Genomic DNA, 19,224 nt, shown 5'->3' on the forward strand with positions numbered 1-19,224 from the left:
GAACCAAATCCCCTGACTGCTCTTTTTGGTCTTCCTCTGCCTAAAAATCTCCCTGTTTCTACACAGCGTGTCATGGCCTTTACCACCTTGATAGCCAGGCGTGCCATTCTACTTAAATGGAAGCATGTTTCCCCACCGACCCATAACAGTTGGATACGGGAGATTTTACAATGTCTAAAGTTAGAGAAGTTAAGGTTTTCACAGAAGGGATCTCTGACAGCATTCCATAAAACTTGGGGCCCACTGCTGGATTATATTAGTAACAGTCTTAATGTTACTCCTGATGATGCCGAGGACGCTTCTTAACTGTCGGAAAGAGAGAGTACCCCCCCCCTTTTTTTTTTTTTTTTTTTTTTTTTTTTTTATTATTTCTATTTATTTATTTTCTTCTATTCTCCTTTGATATTTATTTATATTTGTATATATACTTACATTTGATATTTCTTCTTTGATACATTTGATACTTTATCCTTTTTTTTTTGTCTTATCTGTACTAAATTTATTTGTGTAATAATTGAGCCGTTTACTGTGATTACATCTGACATGGGTTGTTGGGAGGGATAGTGGGATTCATGTTGGGGTTCTCTTTTTGTCTTGTTCTTTTTTTGTACTTCACTCTAATGCAGACGCTCTAACACAACGTGAAACTGATGTATTGTTCTGTACTGTCTGCAAAAACTCAATAAAGAAATTGGGAAAAAAAAAAAGAAAAACTAAATACGCAGTTTTAATTAAATGTATAGTTTTCTTGACCAGGTAGAAAGTTAAGGAAAAGAAAAAGAAAAAAGATTTTGAGATCTGTCAGCCCTTTATCACCACCATGAGGATTACTAAAGTTACACCTAATGTGATTATTAATGCTGCAGCCACATCGTATTTTCATTTTTAAGCACTGGTGTAAATAATAATTAATGGATTCTTTATTGTATAACAGGTCGACCAGACTTTCTTTTTAAGTGTCACAAAACTCAAATGTTTCTCAAATCAACAAGTCCTCTGTCACATTTGAGAATACTGGTCATTTTTCTGGATAAATGACTTAAACAGTTGATCAGCTATCAATTCTTATTGAGGAATTACTGTTCATAGACTAATTTTAACAACACACACAATTTTTACTTGATTGAAAGTACAGGAGTATTAATAAATTATGTAATGTGCCCTATTCATGTCAGCTGATATGAGGCTTTTATTTTGAAACTGAACGGAAACAGTCCGTCCTGACAGCTGTAACCTTCTCTAAACTGTGTGTGTGTGTGTGTGTGTGTGTGTGTGTGTGTGTGTGTGTGTGTTGTCCCCAGTGTTGACACGCTGCCAGCATAAACAACCATTAAAAGCCGAGTCGCTGCTGTGAGTCGCAGACTGAACATGGAGAAGGAGGAGAAAGTGTCGCTCAAACGGTAAGCCTGGTTTAGTTCACACAGTTAGTGTGTTTTTAATCAGAGATGTCTCGTCAGTCGTATTGTTCATTGTTTGTTCTCTGCAATCACACGTGGTTTCTTGTTAGTTAGCACAATGATTTAGCGGCAGTGTTGTTTATTAAAGCTGCCCAGCCTTTGTTTGTGCCACACGGGCTTCAGTGCACCGCAGATGGTGCTCTGCTTCGTGGGTTTATATTTCGTGTTGTATGGCTCATAACGTCTACACGGGCTTTTTAAAAAATCGCCTATTGACCCCATCCCCGCCTCCCGCAGGCAGGACAGCCTGTCAGCCATGCGTGGGTCCTTCCCGTCTCCCGTTTGTCGTGTCCTCGCCTGAACCGGAAGTCGTTCCTGTCCGCCATCTTGCAGGCCATCCCAATTCTCTTATTTATGCCAGTTATAGCCCCAAAAAGACTTTTTCCCATAAGCTAACATTGTGAAAGAAGCGTCTGTAAAATGGTGGATACCTTTTTTGTTTTCAGCGTCACAACCCCGCGAAATGACTCGTTTCATCACCATAATTTGAGCCATTCATCCAAGTTAGCCGGGCGCTAAACCGGAAGTTAGCAGGCTCGGTCAGCGGAAGTCTCTAGTGCGCACGCGCTATGCGGAAGAACCCGGAGCCTTCCTGGCTTCATGTCACTGAGCAGCTTTCATAGGAGCGAACGGGGCCTGTGACCAGAACTTATAGGTCCATGTTTCACCTGGGTCTCACGTTTAGATCGAAGCCGAGCGGAGGTGATAAAAACCCGGGTCTACTGCAGGGTCAGTTGACCCGGGTGTGAGTGCAGAGTTTACACATTCCCGTTGCACAAAAAAAGCCCGATCTCTGCGGGTTTAAGTGTGATTTTTGACCAGCGATAGTTGGAGTGAGTTCATGTTCGAGTCTTATAAAATGCATTCGCAGCTCTAGGCACCAAAACAGAGCAACAATATGAGTTCCTCCCTGTGGATGATAATTATTCTTATTATTTCCACTTGAAACAGCGTCTGACATTAAATGCATTTTTCTGATTATCAGAAACTGTTTTTTATCCAGCCGCTTATAAATTAATTTAGTAATGTGCTGCTTTGACTCAGATGTTGTATGCGATCTGCAAAGGAAGTAGTAACTAAAGTTATCAAATAAATGTAGAGGAGTAAAAAAAAGTACAAAATCTTCCTCCAAAACGTCATGAAGTAGCTAAAAATGAAAATACTCAAGTACTAAATACCTCAAAGTTATACTTGAGTAAATGTACTCAGTTACTTTTCATCACGGTCTTTGAGACGTGTAAATTACATGTTAGTGTCCAAAATCTCAATTTCCAGCTCACTACATGCTAAACTGGTGATAATTTAGGAGCAGTGGTTCTCAAAGTCTGGTCCAGGGACCACCAGGGGTTCAAGTGTGTCTCCGGCAAAAAGCAGGATTAGTGTTTTTTTCACTATTATTCCATTTTTAAAGCATTAATATGTAGAAATTGGCATTTTGTGCTAAATGGCGCCCCCCACAGTTTCTGAGTGCAACGCCACTGTCGTACATAAAAGTCCCAGCTCTGTAACAGTTTGTCAGACGTAATGTGGAGCTAAATATGAACAAAACACGTCACGTCATAACAAAGTTATGTGTCGTCAAAAACGTGTATGTTGATGTAAACATGTCTGTAACGCTGTGACCCCTGAACCTCTCACTGAAGTTACACAGAGCAGAAACACTGACAGAGACAGTTGTTTAAGTGACACAATGACAAATTATGTTATAAACTACTTTGGTCATGAGTCTCATACACTTTCTGTAATAAAACATCTAAAAGCAAAGCTCTCATCAGATGGACTCTTCTGATCTGTGTCAGTTTAGGGTTCTTGCCGAGGAACGTTTGAGAACCACTGATGTAGAAAATAGTGAAGGTGAGAACGAGGGAGACTTCAAAGACGCCATCGATACTTTCAGACACTTATTTTAATGTAGCTTTTATCCAGAAAAGAGTATTGTAAAAATGCAGAAACACAGTTACCAGTTGTTTTTAAATTGAGGCATTTGAAAAGTTGCTGAATATAACAAAATATCAGCTCATGGCAAATTCAGTCCAAAGATGTTCTTATTTCAACATGTGAGGTTGTGTGTGTGTGTGTGTGTGTGTGTGTGTGTGTGTGTGTGTGTGTGTGTGTGTGTGTGTGTGTGTGTGTGTGTGTAAAAGCAGCAGTGCACTGTGTACGGTCACACACGTCGACACTATAAATCCTCTCTGTTTCGACACTCTTTGTTTCAGTGAACAGTTTGTTCCAACCCAAACAGGCCGAGCTACTCAGTTTATTATACATGTAAACAGGGATATGACACATCGTGTGTGTGTGTGTGTGTGTGTGTGTGTGTTGTGTAGCCTAGTTTTCCTTCCTTCTTCTTCTACTGTACATCTTGTTTTAATCTCTGCTTTTATTTCCTCTCACTCTTGACACACTGACTCTCTCTCGCTGTGGTCGAGTACAGTCGAGGACGTTGTGTACTGAACTGCTCATTATCCTAGAGCAGGTCACACACACACACACATAACACACATAACACACTTCCTGTACAGATTGCAGTGCGTTAAGAAGCTGAAGGCGTGTGTTTATCTGAATGTCTGAGTGTGTTTACCCTGTCACAGAACTGCTCCTGCTAAAAACACTGCTGCTTACATTCAGTAACCACAGTTTGTTCTCTCCCTCACACACACACACACACACACACACACCTTTGTGTTGGTACAGAGCAGGACACACAAGCGCACACTCACATTGGCTGATTAGAAATGGTCACAGAACAGTGTGTCCTCTGAAGCTCCTCCCGGCTGGCAGACACACAGTGTTGTGACTGTTTGACAGATCTGTTGTATTATTAGCAGCAGTAGTAACATTGTATGCATGAGTAGTAGCAGCAGCAGCTTTGTGAGCATTGCCCATCATTTTTATTTTAAAAGCAGTTAGTCAACATATATGCATATACGTCCATTAACGGTCCAAATATTCAGTTGTTATCACATAACCAAACCTTCACAGTGTACAAGCTGCCCGACAATCATTAATCAAAATAGTTGCTGATGATGGCGGTTTTTTTTATTACCTAGATTCAGACTTTATTAATCCCACAGCTCGCCTTTCACACATCCTAAAGCATACAGTATCATGTAGACACAAAAACAGATGAATAATAAAATAAATACAATTAAGAATAAAATACAATAAAATAAAATATGCCAAGGAGTTCAGTGCAAAAAAGGAATCTATAATAAATAATTGTATCATTGATGTATTAAAACAAAAATAGTAGTTTTACAAGCAGGTAGGACCTAATGACGCCCTGACGCTAACATGTCCAGTACAAGCTGATTGCACTAAAGTCCCACAATGCAATGCTTTTCCTTCGTGACGTGTTAATTCTGTCTTTGTGAGTGTCCAAAATCTCAAACAATCACTAGTTTAGTATGTAGTGAGCTGTAAATCAAGAGCAGGGACCGCCAGGGGCCACTGATGGGGTTCAAGGGTGTCCCCAGCAAAAACGTGACAATGACAAACTTTATTAGTACTTTGGTCATGATTCTCATACACTTTCTGTAATAAAACCTCTAAAAGCAAAACTCTCATCAGGTGGGGCTCTGTCTTCTGATTTGTATCAGTTTAGGATCTTTTGCGAGAAAAAGTTTGAGAACCACTGATGTAGAAAATAGTGAATGTGAGAACGAGGGAGTGATTTTGGATTCTGACTTTAGTGAAAATCTTCAAAATCCCTTGATGTCATCAATACTTTCAGACAGTTTTAAAAAAAATCTTTTATCTAAAAAAAAATATTGTAAAAATTGGGGGCGATACCGATTATTAGAAATCAAGCAGACTGAAAACTGATATTTGTGACCGAAATTAATTTGCAGTAAAAATGAAAATCTTTGTGTCAAAATTTCAAACAACCAGTGAGGAAATAAAGTACAGTTTACTCAAGTACTGTTCTTAAGTACAATTTTGAGGTACTTTACTTGAGTACTTCCATTTTCGGATACTTTATACTTTACTAGTTACTTTGCAGATTCACATATAGTTTAGTGTTTGTAGGCTGTTAATTGTGACGTGTTGCCAGTCAGGTATTGTCGTGGGCGAGGATCCTGCATTAGAGCCAAAGTAACACATTTTTAAAATTATTTTATTTTATCGTCGATCTGACAGAATTAAATCCAAAATATATTGGTATCAAACCAAATCCCTCTGCCTTGAATGTTTGCATACGTATTTCTACATGTACTGTATCTGAAACAGGAGGAACATGGCCGACTCTGACAACAGGTTGAGTTTTGTTCCTTCCAGAAACGTCTTGGCTGCTGTGACGCTGGATACTCTGTGTGTGTGTGTGTGTGTGTGTGTGTGTGTGTGTGTGTGTGTGTGTGTGTGTGTGTGTGTGTGTGTGTGTGTGTGTGTGTGTGTGTTTGAATCCGAGCCATACTGAAGACGAGTGTGTTGTAATAGACGTGTTCCTCTGTGTTTATGTCTTCAGTGACACACTGTCTGCTGCCTCTTCATGCTGTGAGAGATTCGCTGTTTTCTCTCGTGATGGAGCTGCACTGAAAACATGCTTATGTTCACAAACTTCACTAATCCTACCACAAATATTCCTGCGGCGGTCCTGAGCATCCCAGGTGGCTTAACTGTTCACTCTGCCGCCTCATGAATGAGAGGCTTCAGTTAGGGAGTGTCTCAGTGTTGGCAGGAACATTGTGTCCTCCCGTCTGACGACTGAAGGATAGAGGGCACACACACTGTGGCAGCACCGCTCAGTGGGGTTTGATTACACTGTTTGTTGTTTCACAGATTTAACTAGAGATAATGTTACATCGTCTGATAGTAACAGTCCTGATACGGATCCCTTTGATTTCTTTATTGCTTCATTCATTCAGACTTTACTTAAAGAGGCTTTGTGGAGCTTCTGTGTTGGGCTGCAGGCCGGTTTGTTTGTTTTATGTTGGCAGACTTCCTAAATTAACATTAGCATTAGCGAATCGCTGAGACGAGGCAGTCGAGAACGTGCATAAAGTCGCATCCTTTGGACTGTCACAGAAAATCTGATCCAAGTCCGTCACAGAGAAATCCACTGTCCAGCAGCAATAAACAACTTCAACAAGCCGTGCACAGGCTCGTAGAGACGACCGAGAGAGACGGGAAGGTCTCATTTATCACGTCACGTTACAGTCCGCTCACATATGGACAATAACAAACTGATTAAAACATTTACATTATGACACATTTTCTCTGTCGTACTCTCTGTTGTCAGGTTTAGACGACTCACTGGTTAGGGTTAGGAGGAAGTTTGTTGTTCCGGTTAAAATAACAGTGTTAAATAAGTATTTAACTTATAACTTTACTTTTGGTTTCACACGCGACACTAACGGCGGTATTCTGGGTAGAAGTCTTATGTTTGCAATCCGCCCCGTCCTCCTCCTCGCTGGCTCTCTTGCTCTTCATACTACTTCACTTCACTTTTTCGTCGATGTGCAATGGTGTAAATATTTTTGAAGTTTTTGCTCTCACTGCTTTTTTTACTTATTTATTATTACAGTTTTTAATTGCTCTCTATTTCTGCGATCCCATTCGCTGCTGTAATAAAGCGATTTCCCCTGTGGTGGGACTAATAAAGGATTCTTATCTTATCTTCACCTGACGTCTTCCTTTGCTGTCGTATGACCACCACCTAACGGGAAACGTAAATATGTGTAATAATTGTTCTGATGAGGACGGGCTGGTTGTGGAAGGAGATAATGACTCATACATCGTGGCCTCGAGGTAATTTATCTGTTGTGCCGATACAATACAAGTGTGATGAGGATACTCGCCTCCTCTCCTCTGGGCACGTTGTATATGTTGGTATGTAACACACTGTACAGCACCAGTTTATATCCTGTCAGGTGTTGTCAGGCTGTCTGGCAGCTGCTGCTTTAGAGTCACAGCTGAGACATTGTTGTTCAGCTGCTGTCCTTTCTTCTTCTTGTTCTATGATGTGTTTATTTATTTATTTATCTGGAGTCCAGTTTGACGTCAGAAATCTGAAGATCTGCTGGTGATTTAGTGATCATTTCTTGGATGACTTCACGTGAAAGAGTTTTAAGTTTGAAGGGGCAGTAGTTCGGCCTGCTGACACGCTGTATTCAAGCTGTTTGGGTTGTTTCCAATCTGATGTGATGCATATAAACCCTGCTTTTGTCTCGTCAGCACGTTTTCTGACTCAGGCCAGAGCAGAGCAGAGCAGGGCGGACTGACGGGGGGATTAAGAGAGAGGGAAGAAAAGACAGCGAGGGAGGGAGGGAGGGAGGATCTGGACGGTTTCCCAGTAGATGAAATAAATAACATTCTGTTCTCTTCACTTTTGGACATTTTGGACATCACCTCTGTTCCCACAAAAAAACAAAACAAACATGGAGGAATGTGTTCTGAGCTGAACTCTGAAACTCTCAGGAAACATGTATGACTGCTGTGGTTCCTGAAGGGCAGTCGAGGTTAGAGATGTTTAGACTCCAGAGAAAGACTCCAGACTTTGAGACTCTTAAAGGGCAGTCATTTAGGTTGTTGTTGTTGTAAACACACAATCATATCTGTCCCTGTTTTCATCTCTGTTAATCGTGTCCTGTGTCCATTTTCTCCCTCCTTTCGGACCAGTTCGGAGCAGAGGAAGCTGCGTTCTCGTGATGCGGCCAGATGTAGGCGGAGCCAGGAGACGGAGGTGTTTTATGAGCTCGCTCGCACTCTGCCGCTCCCCCGCCGAGTGTCCACCCACCTGGACAAATCGGCCATCATGAGAGTCTCCCTCAGCTTCCTGCAGATGCAACGCCTCCTCCGGCCCGGTAAGAAACCGTCTGACCTGAAGGGTCCAGTTTTCTCAAACACTCAGGACTTATTTTTTGTTTTGATAATATAAATTTCAGATGTAGGCTTCAGATCGTCTCTTGTAAAGTAAGAAAAACTTAACATATCTTAACTTTACAGGCAAAAAACTCCTTTTGTTTGATATCCAGATGTTTTAAAATGAGCACCTGGCAGACGCGCCTCTGTAGTACGTAGTGTCAGTCTCAGACACGTCTCTTTTGTCCATCTGCATCTCCCCTTCATGAGTGATAGAGTTTCAATAGTGAAATCAATCAGGCATCACAGGCTGCTTAATGGGAAAAGAACCTCCCTCAAGTGTGAAAGCAAAGTAATGAACTCATCAATAATAAAAGAGACAAACCAGCATTTTTATTACTCAGGCAGCAAAAATGAAAATTGCATCAGGATGTGGAGGTGTGCTTCTGCTGACAGTCAACTGATTCATTAGAGGACAAGACGAGTTTATTTTACTCAACTGTTGATTCAATTTATTATAGTTGAGTCAGGAAATATGGCGCCAACATGTCCAGTTACTGGAAAACTGGCGTAGTTCAAAGGTATCACAAGTAAACTGTCATCCAGACATGATGCATCAAAATAAAGACTTGAAACTGAAAGAGATACAAGTTTCAACCTGTCCGCTGTAAACATCACCTGGTCGTGTTTCCATCAGGTGAGAAACAGAAAGAGTCTGAAGAGGAAGAAGAGGAGGAAGATCCGATGGATACTTTCTATCCTGAGGCTCTGGCCGGCTTCATCATGGTGATGACAGAGGAGGGAGACATGATCTACCTGACGGAAAACGTCAGCAAACACATCGGCATCGCGCAGGTACATCAGAATAAAGAAAAAGCAGAGAAGAAGGATTGGTTTAAGCCCTCTGGTGAAAGTCAGGATCAACATGTCTGCTGAGGCAGTCCCATTGTTTGGTGCTTGCTGTGTTTTTTATTTTAGCTGAAAGTCAAAGTCGCTCTGGATTAATTGGAGGTGACTCAGATCACCTGTGTTGCAGCTGTGGAGACCGGCTCCTAATTAATGAGTGAGAGCAGCTCGGGGCATTTCCCTCGTGACGACGCCATTTTGTAAAGGCTTAAGATTTGATTTCATTTAATCTGGGAAACTTTAGAGGGAGGTGAAGTGAAGAAGTATAGCTCAGTTTCATTATCACTGCAGAGGCATTTAAATATTAAGTATTTGTGTGTGTTTTGGAGCTGGTTGTCAGGCTTCAGTCCACACATGAAGTGCCACTTCAGCCTGCGTGAGTCGCAGCAGATGTAAATGTGAGGAGTCGTCACTTTAACGACAGAAACAGCCTCTTAAGCTTCAGCAGTGTAAGCACTCGTTTTACAAAAAAACCCCACTGTCATCAAAATAACTGAAAACATTGTTGTCTCTCGGTCACAAAGTAGATTTTACTAAACCGTTTCTGCCTGTTTCTTTAAATAGACTGGCTGTTTTACTGTAAGCCTCAGGGATCGTACGTGACCCATCCTGAGAAACTCGAGCAGAGAGAGAAGCCGTCCCTTCGATCTATTCTGAGCTCTGTTTGAGATCAAGTTTATCACTGAAGCACATCGTTACGATAACTGCATGCCGAACCGCAGACTGAAATGTGCTGTCCTGCCATGATTTCATAACTCCCACCCATTGAACAGCTCGACAATAAAACCAAAGTGATTCAGTTCTGAAAAGTAACTTTAAATGTGTCTTTGTTCCGACAGTTGGAGCTGCTGGGTCAGAGCGTTTATGACTTTGTTCATCCCTGCGATCAGGAGGAGCTCAGAGACCTGCTGTCCCCACGTCCAGGTCAGACACTCTGTTTATTGTTACAGTAAAACCAAACATGAAGCTCGACCTGCGTTAATGTTCAACACTTTTTGGCCAAGACAGAAATATAAACAACACTTCTGTTCTTGTTCCCATTTTTCACAAGTTTGAAGTCAAAGATTTAAGACTTCTTTTATGAACAAAAAATTATTTCTCAGATTTTGAGCACAAATTTGTTAAAATCCATATTGTGACCAGTTCAAAGCGCACGTGCAATAATCATGTTGTTTAATCAGCATGACGCCTGTCAGGTGGAGGGATTATCTTGGCTCACTAACACAGATTTTAACAAAAATTTGTGCTCAAAATCTGAGAGATATAAAACTCTTTCCATTTATTCTTTTACTTCAACTTCTCAAAAATGGGAGCAAAAATGATCAACATTATACTGGGCTAGTTAGTGTGTTAAACCATCAGCATGCATCGTTATAAATGAAAGTCAAATACGTTCGCTCTGTCATCCACTAAAGGCCGTCATTTCACCACAGAGGGGGTTGTTTTGTCAGCCAGCAGCAGAGTTACCAGCTGTACTTGTTTTTGTGCTTTTAGATAATTTCTGAATATAGGTCAGGGTGAAACATTTCAGCGAGCTCGCTGTGTTAACGTCCGGTTTCTTTCAGGTCTGAGTAAGAAACTGCAGACAGAGCAGTCGAGTGAGAGGAACTTCTTCCTGCGGATGAAGAGCACTCTGACCAACAGGGGGCGCACCGTCAACATCAAGTCTGCTGCCTGGAAGGTACAATATCAACAGAGACGCTGTATAAAGACGGGTGGTGTCACGATACTGGAATGTCTGACTTTGGAAAATATCTATTTAATGCCATGTTTGATGCCACAGGGAGGAATTGACACAAAACTGAGAGTTTACTGAACCATCTGGTTTTAATCCTTCAGTGATGTTGAAACAGGAGCTCTCTAAATTCGTTAAGAGTGTTTCATATTAGAGAGTCTGAAAAAGAAACGGATGATGTATTATTTGGTAAAACAGATTTTGGACCTGCTGAGCCTGGAAGAAAATCACGTGTATGAAATTCTCCATGTTGAGTCAAAGCAGATCAGAACATGTGAAAAGTGTTTCACCCCAAAGTTTGATGTGCCAGTATTTCTGACAACACTTATGAAACACGCACGCACACACACGTACACACGTACACACACACACACGGATCGCTCTGTCCAGCCAAGAGCAGCCACACCCCCGGACTGAAGTCCAGCCTGACGGAGATACGAGCGTCAGTCCATGTCTGGCAGTCGGCCCAGGTCTCTTCAGTGTACTTGGTTCACACACTTACACTTACTTATTACAGTACATGCACACTCATGCACCTTCTGCAGAGCAACAGATGTCCGCTTTGTGTTTACTAATGTCTGATATAATGACGAACAGGAGCATTTTCTTTGTGATGATATAAAGTTCTGGAAGGATCCACCTCCGTCAGAGATATTTGTTGGCAGCAGAGCTGTTAGACCGAAGCCTCAGACTCAAGTGTCGTCAAGTAATAGAAGAAGACTTGACCTGTTTGGCTATCAGAGGTGGGAGAAACCACAAAATTTGGTTTTGATCTAACCCCAGGTAACCCCAGGATCACTGAGATCTTTACTGATATATTTTTGGAAGAGCCACGCAGCTCTTTGACTATCAAGCTTCTGCATTAGTTATGTAAGAAACAGCTTTTTGATGCACACAGAAACCTGAAACTTTTGACTATGAAAGCTCGGATCAGAGAGTGCATTTTGCTAGAAATGGTACTGTAATTATATCTAAAACTTAAAATCCCTGCTTCTCTAACGAGCCTCCTCTGTTCCTCCAGGTTCTCCACTGTACAGGTCACATGCGTCCGTTTGGCGACGGCTCCTCGTCGCCCCCTGCTGCCAGAGTGACGACTCTGCTGTGTGAGCCCATCCCTCACCCGTCCAGCGTGGAGTTCCCTCTGGACAGCTTCACCTTCCTCACCCGCCACAGCATGGACCTGCGCTTCACACACTGCAAGGGCAGGTAGGACGACTCATCACCTGATGCAGGGCTGTAACTGACCCCGACCTTTGACCTCTCTGGATGGGAGGCAGGAGGAAGAGGAGGTTCCTCTGTGGAAGACAAAAAGGAACAGAATATGAGAGAGAGATGGAGATGTCTGGTTAAAATTTTAATTCTTCCATCTGTCTGTTTCCAGGGTGACAGAGTTGGTTGGATACAAACCCGAGGATCTGATTGGCCGGTCGGCCTACGAGTTTCATCACGCACTGGACTCTGATCACGTCAACAAGAGCCTGCACACACGTGAGTGTCAGTGTGTTTGGTAACGAGAAAAAAGATAAATCAGTACTTACAGTGATCCGTGAACAAAGATGCACCTTTCTTACTAAACCTGACCTGTCCATCAAAAACTACATGAACAGTTTATCTCTAACAGATGTTGAACATTGTGTCTTCTAAATGTAAAGGGCAGTGGAGTGCATACAATATTAATTAGAAGTTGAACATCAGAGTTTTGGTGTTGCACACATAAGTCTGTGAACAAACCAGACGGTGTCCCGGTCTCTCTGTAGTGCTGTCCAAAGGTCAGGTGAACACCAGCCACTACCGCTTCCTGGCGAACAGCGGCGGCTTCGTCTGGGCCGAGACGCAGGCGACCATCCTCTACAGCAGCAAGACGTCGCAGCCCGAGGCCGTCGTCTGCCTCAACTTCATACTCAGGTACTTTAAAAAGCAGCCAGGTCACATCACTTGACTCGTGACGATGTGGTAAATAAAAATTGGAAGACAAACTACATCGTGGTCTTCTGCTGCAGTGCTGTGGAGCAGCCGGACGTTGTTTTCTCCGTGGAGCAGATCCGCAGTGGTCAGGCTGAACTCTGCTCAGCAGAGGAGTCTGAGGTTTGTGACTCTGACCGTGAGAGTCTCACCAGCTCCAGTCAGATTGAGGACGCAGCTTCGGATCTCTTCTTCAAACTGAAGGAGAAGCCAGAGGAGCTACTCCAGTTGGCTCCTGAGGCCAGAGACACTGACGTGCCGCTGAAAGGTGAGACTAACTTTAAATCCCTTTACAGAAACTTTCTTCATCGCCTGTGTAAATATATTTGTTGGTTTGATTTCACAGTTTTCTGAACTCTTTTTGTTTCTGTCAGATTTTGTTGAGCTCTCGTTCCTCAGCCCGTCCAGTCCGGCTTCAGCAGAGAACCCTCAGGATTTCTGCACTCCACAGCTGCGACGGCTCCTCACACCCATCTTCAACACTCCACCTCCATCATCATCGTCATCATCACCAGCCGCCTCACCTGATCTTGAGCTGGTAAATAGGAGCCTTACATCTTTTTTAAAACTTTGAAAGTATTCATTTTTTTATCTGATTTGACCGTTTACTCCGTCTTTATTTTTGTCCCGATGTTTGTCGGCCTTCCTCAGAGCTCCCATGAGGACGAGGTGGTGATGGACATGACTGAGGTGGAGAAGTTCTTCGCTGTTTGGACAGAAGACAGTCAGAAGAAAGGACAGGAGGTAAGAGCAGCACAATAACAACAATCATAATACACTACTCAAAACTAGTTAGGGGTATTTAAGTGTTTCACTTGATTGTTTATTCTGCGAAACACTTCATTTGACTTTTATTGCGTATCCATGCACACGCATATATGCACCAATATCCCTAACTAATTTTAACTTCCTGTCCGTCTTCTCTCAGGAAACAGAGGCGATGGATCTGGAGATGTTGGCTCCTTACATCTCGATGGACGACGACTTCCAGCTGACCTTCAGCAGTTTGCCGGAGGAAGCCGAGAAATGGTCGTCTGAACCCTCGTCTGTGACCCCGGCAGTCAGAGAGAGGAGAAAACGGTACGATAGTCCAGTTCCTTTACTCAGGTGGATCAATTTAATAATCACGTTTGATAAGTCAACGATCACTAAATTAATTTTGGGGAGACTTGAGTCGTGGTTCTTTTTGAGAGCAGCCATCACTTAAACATTTCACTCCAACATGAAAGAACGAACCAGTATAATAAACATTTCGAACCAGTTTAAATAATTATTTTGGAAATACTGGCTGATCACATAAATTCTCTATTGGCATAAAGGTTTTTCCAAGTTTAGGCTAATTAATGTGAAGTTATTTACACACCAACAAACATTGTTGTGAGTGAAAACTCTGCTCATCTTGCATGTAGTTGTTTTCTCCTGAGGGTGGCACCAGAGGAGCAGCCATGTTGGTAAAATCAACTTGTCAGATACTGACGAGGGTCGGCCTTCATCACCAAGTGTCAGTATTTGACAAGTTGGGAATTCTAGTGCAGAAAAATAAAGTGCCTCAACAAAAACAAGTATTAAGAGTATTCAATAAAAACAATAGAACTTAATAGAAATAATATAAAAGCAATTGGACTCAGTATGCAAAATATAAAGGTGCAATACGTAAGAATTAATCAGCTTGAATTAATACAACAAAACATAGTTGCAACATATTACCAGATTAACTACTAACTGCTGCCAACTGTGTTTTTATTTTGATTCATCCATGACTGTAGCTACTGTTAGCTTGTTAGCTCAGTTAGCTGTGCAGCTCCAGACTACCAGGGGAGTGTTGGTGTTTACACCACTAGTACAGGAGCTTTGGACGGCTGGGAGAAAGAGGTTTTCAGGGCAGGGGCTAGCTGGTTAGCATGCTAACTTCAGTATGTCTCTGCATGACAGAACATAGTTGTCTTTGACATAACCTCAAAACTGTTAATACTGCAGAATGATCTCAAGCAAAGTGTGCAAAGAGCAAATTGTACACATCACTTTGATTATGAAATTTTTCTTGGAGTTGTGTGTAATATCGATATTGCATAATGCAAGAAAAACAGAAGCAGGTTGTTCAAAGTTTATAATGTGAGTCTAAATGTTCTGCATGTAAAAAATAATAATAAATAATTATTTCCATCATCTCTCTCTCTGTCCACCTCATGTGTAGGACTCATAACCCAGATGAAGAGCTGATGTCCCAGCTGATGGTTCAGGACAAGCGAAAGAAACAAGAAGCTTCCTCGATAGAAGAGGAATTTCTTCTCAGCCACAGGTTACTGGTGAGTGGTGGAGGAGGAGGGAAAAGAAGAAGAAAATCTGTTTATCCAGCACATTTTTAAAAAAAAAATGCTGTAGTGAATGAAATGAACCAAAGACGGATCATCTGTCTGCCTCCAACACTTTCTCCGAGTCAGCATGTCCAGTCTTCTCAACTGAAACAAATGAAAGTGTCAGAGAGGCGAACACAGGACACGCTGACTTGTTGAAGTTTGTTCTGTGGCTCCTCTGACCGTTTTTTTCAACTCCATCTTCAGGGCTGTCTGGAAGAAACCGACCAATCAGATTTGTACCTTGGCCCTGGACTGGCAGGGACGAGTCGACTGCTCACAGACAAAGACCCACTTTTAGGAGGCATTCAGGGACTCTGTGAAACTGCAGGTAAGATTAAAAACACACAGTCAAGTTTGAGTTCACAAACCAAACCATTAAAGAGAGTCAGCGATGAATGAGCTGTTGACTGTTCTGCTCTGCTACTCCCTGGTGACATGACTCCCCCTGCTGGTCATACCGGAGACCCACAGCTCTTAAAATCAGCTTCTGTACGTCGTCATTAAACTTCTGGATTGTTCCTTCAGTCTCACGGTGCTCGTTTCTCTCTTGCAGCTCTGATGAGGGACATTTTCACACATCGCCCACCGGACCTGTCGCCGCCTCTCTCACCTATGACCTGAACGGAGCCCTAAAAGCAAGAAAAATCAATGCAACACACCACAAGCATGAATGCACACGAATATAAACTCACTAACGCTGCGTAACCACGATGTGAGGTCGGACGTGACCTCGCTGCCTGTAGCTGAACCAGGACGCTCCCTCATGTCGGGTTGTTGGGTGACCTGTTGGAACGAGGTGCTGTTCGCTCTCCCTGTCACTTGTTTTCCTTCTGCATTTACACTTCAGCATTAATTAATTAATGTGAGACACAATTGTTGTGGTCCGTCTGTTCCTCAGGATGTGAAAGAGACAAATCTGGAAATATCTCTGAGCAGCTAAGTGAAATTTTGTTGCAGCTTTCATCACTTTTAATCTGTTTCATTGCTTCTGTCGCCAGCAAACGAACTAGCGTAATATCAGTGGCATCATTTAATTCAGTGACATATTTCTAAGTCTTTTTATACACTTCTGTCAAACCTTTTTAAAAAGATCAGAAAGACGCTTTCTGAAACGTTATTACTGTGTTAAACTGTTTCAATCTTCCTGTGGTGCCTGGTGGGTTTCTGACTAACTTCTGAATTCATTATTATTCACGAGACAAACGGTAGATTGGCTTCTTTATGTTCTTATCAGAAATGTAGTTAAACGCTAGTGTTTAATGATTGTAAGAATTTGTGCCTCAGCGTCTGAGTAGAAGTTAACTTGTAATATTCAGTTGCCGTGTTTGATGAAGTATGTGGTGCTACTAAACTGAGACGCGGAGGGTCGTTTTATTTCGGCCACACTTCTGTCATTTTCTACATTTCTACCATAAAACTGCCTGAATTTAATGTAAAATGGGCTGTTTTGGTTTATTCCAAGCATGTTCACTCTTCTAAAGTTCTCCGCAGGGCTGCTACTAATGATTATTCTCACTGTCGATTATTATTCTCGATCAGTTTTTGTTGTTTGGTCTAAAAAAAAAGTGAAAAATGTCAATCAGCATTTTGCCAAACGTCTTGATATTCAGTTAACCGTCATAGAGGCGGAAAGAAACCAGAAAATATTCACATTTAAGAAGCTGGAATCAGATTAATCATGATTAATCGATTATCAATAGTTGACAGCTAATCAATCAATCACTCGTCGCAGCTCTTGTGCCTTTTGCTGTTACCTACACACAGAGTCTGCTCTTAGACTCCCAGGTGATTTTAAATTAGGAAGAAAGACTTTGTTTTTAATGTTTATCCTGTATGTATTCTTAAGATAAATAAAAATGTTGAAACAAAATCAGAAGTGCGTTATTGAGATGAAACGTGCACCTCGTTCAGAAACTGAGGTGAAGTTAAAAGTAGCAGAAACGGACATTTAGTAAATGAATAAAAACTCGTTGTACTGAAGTAAATTTACTTTTCACAGTTTGTTCTCAGCAGCGGCATCAGGAAACTGGCCCGTCTCTCAATGACTTGTCTTCATCATCCACACATCCGACCACAGCTGACTGTTTACAGTAAACAGAACCACCTCTTCTCCTTTTTACTGCCTGACAGAACCTCAAACTAACTTCTCATTTTGGTCAAACTCCTCAAACACACCCAGCGTTTACACTAAAGCTGGAAGCCGGACGATCCTGAACAGTCAGTTTAGATGAAAGACGACCCTGAGTGAGTAACTGAGTGTACTCCGTTTGCACAACCTCATTCTGGTGTCACTCGCAGGTCACTTGAAGGAAAATCACTGAACATTTCAGTGACAAATCTGACTGGAGGAGGGAAATCCTCCGGCCCCTCCCTCTCTGCAGTGAGACATTTTGTTCTAAGGGTTTCAAAGCGTCACGCCGTGTTTCCTCTCTTGTTGTTAGGACTTTTGTAATTCAGTCACTTCTTGTGCTCAGCGTTTCCTGTCTGTGATGCGATGTCCTTAAACACTGTGGCAGTGGAGTCAAATGGCTCCTGATTACATAACGCCGGCTGATAAATGAGTCATGAGCCGTCCAGAGTTTCTCAACTGAAAATGTAAAAAATTCTTTAGGTCAAAGAAATCTGAAGCGACTGAAATTAACAAAACAACATGTTCCTACGAATGTGAGAATCAGAATAAAACGTTGGCATGAAAACCGTATGACTCAGATCAGCATATCTACAATATATCTTATATCATGTTCACGTGTACATGAGCTGACTTTCATGGCAGAGCGAGGAGGGAACAGGCCACTATTTGAGACTGCGTTTAAAGAGCAAAACCACTGGATATTTCTAAGATGTCAGGATATTGTTTGTGGCAACGAAACTGGATAATTATTTATATATTATTACATTTTCCAGTCGTGTTTGTGGCAACAGAACGAGGTAAGATGGCTGAACGGATGCTGAGCGAGAGACCATTGTCCGAGGCGGTGTTTCAACATTTGTAAGCGTGACACTTATATTTTCCAATCGTGTTTGACATCAGGAACATTTCAAGCTGTTTGTGCAGACATCACCAGGTGAGACCACTGCACAAGGTGGCATTTCAACATCTATAGGCATGAAACCACTAGATATCTTTAAAAGGAGCCGTCGGGACATTTTCCAGCCGTGTCACTGCATTACACATTACAGCTCTGAGCAAGACTATGGCCGGGGCTAGCTGGTTAGCATGCTAACTTCAGTAGACATCTCTGCAACGCAGTACAAAGACGTCTGTGATTTTTCACATTCTGTTTAAAACTCTAATTCTGGCCATATTTTACCAATCAGAGTAACTCAGAACTAAAACTGAAGTGTGTCAGTGTATGTAATAAATGTCCTGCAGTATTTGAGTAAATGTATTTTTGGGGTATTTTCCTGCAGTAGTATTGGGACACTCTGGTTTGTCTTTATCAATGACTCGTCTTCTTCATCCACACATCCGACCACAGCTGACTGTTTACAGTAAGAAGCAGCACCACCTCTTCTCCTTTTTATTTCCTCACACCTGAACCTCCAACCAACTTCTCCTTTCGGGTCGAACTAGAAACAGGATCCAAAATAAAGAAGTGTGTCAGAGTTTTAACCCTTAATCACCTCCATCACACAATCACGTCGCCACCACATCCCAGCAAACAGCTGTTTTCCTGTGAGTTTTCATTTGAGTCACTGTCTTCGTTTCCAAGGAAAATTCCCCGGCCTCACAGGAAGTGAGCAGTTTATTTGGAAGGATAATGAGACGGCAGAAAGAAAATACAACGCCTCATTTTTGAATTATCATCTTTGGAAATAAACTGTTGTATGTTGAAACAATAAATCACTTCAGTTTCATTTACACATTTAAACTTTGGTCTTTTGTCATCGAGGGAAGGTGAAGTGAGCAGACGGGATTTCACAAATTAAGAAACTCAGTGTTGTTTCCTCATAACTTTTTCTCATCAACACAAAAGTGAACAGTTAACTTCACTGCCCGGTGTTG

The 19,224-nt window shown here is 42.0% G+C and overlaps 1 protein-coding gene across 1 annotated transcript; it reads left to right on the plus strand.

Moving 5' to 3' along the window:
- Positions 1–1,266: 1,266 nt before the first annotated feature.
- hif1al (hypoxia inducible factor 1 subunit alpha, like) lies at positions 1,267–17,088 on the plus strand. The gene is made up of 15 exons (XM_073462629.1): positions 1,267–1,400; positions 8,076–8,260; positions 8,956–9,113; positions 10,004–10,088; positions 10,730–10,845; positions 11,921–12,105; positions 12,281–12,387; positions 12,657–12,804; positions 12,900–13,129; positions 13,236–13,399; positions 13,513–13,605; positions 13,790–13,941; positions 15,056–15,167; positions 15,423–15,546; positions 15,772–17,088. Exons 1-15 carry the CDS (start codon positions 1,369–1,371, stop codon positions 15,837–15,839), a joined length of 1,959 nt encoding a protein of 652 aa, XP_073318730.1. The 5' UTR covers positions 1,267–1,368; the 3' UTR covers positions 15,840–17,088.
- Positions 17,089–19,224: the final 2,136 nt, after the last annotated feature.

This window comes from Pagrus major, chromosome 2 (assembly GCF_040436345.1).
Source record: "Pagrus major chromosome 2, Pma_NU_1.0".
NCBI lineage: Eukaryota > Metazoa > Chordata > Actinopteri > Spariformes > Sparidae > Pagrus > Pagrus major.

Excerpts from the sequence above, each read along its gene's own strand:
- hif1al (XM_073462629.1), top strand. The coding sequence starts at position 1,369 with ATGGAGAAGGAGGAGAAAGTGTCGCTCAAACG. Across the intron at positions 10,846-11,920 it reads TCAAGTCTGCTGCCTGGAAG|GTTCTCCACTGTACAGGTCA; the intron begins GTACAATATCAA and ends CTGTTCCTCCAG. Across the intron at positions 12,388-12,656 it reads CAACAAGAGCCTGCACACAC|TGCTGTCCAAAGGTCAGGTG; the intron begins GTGAGTGTCAGT and ends GTCTCTCTGTAG.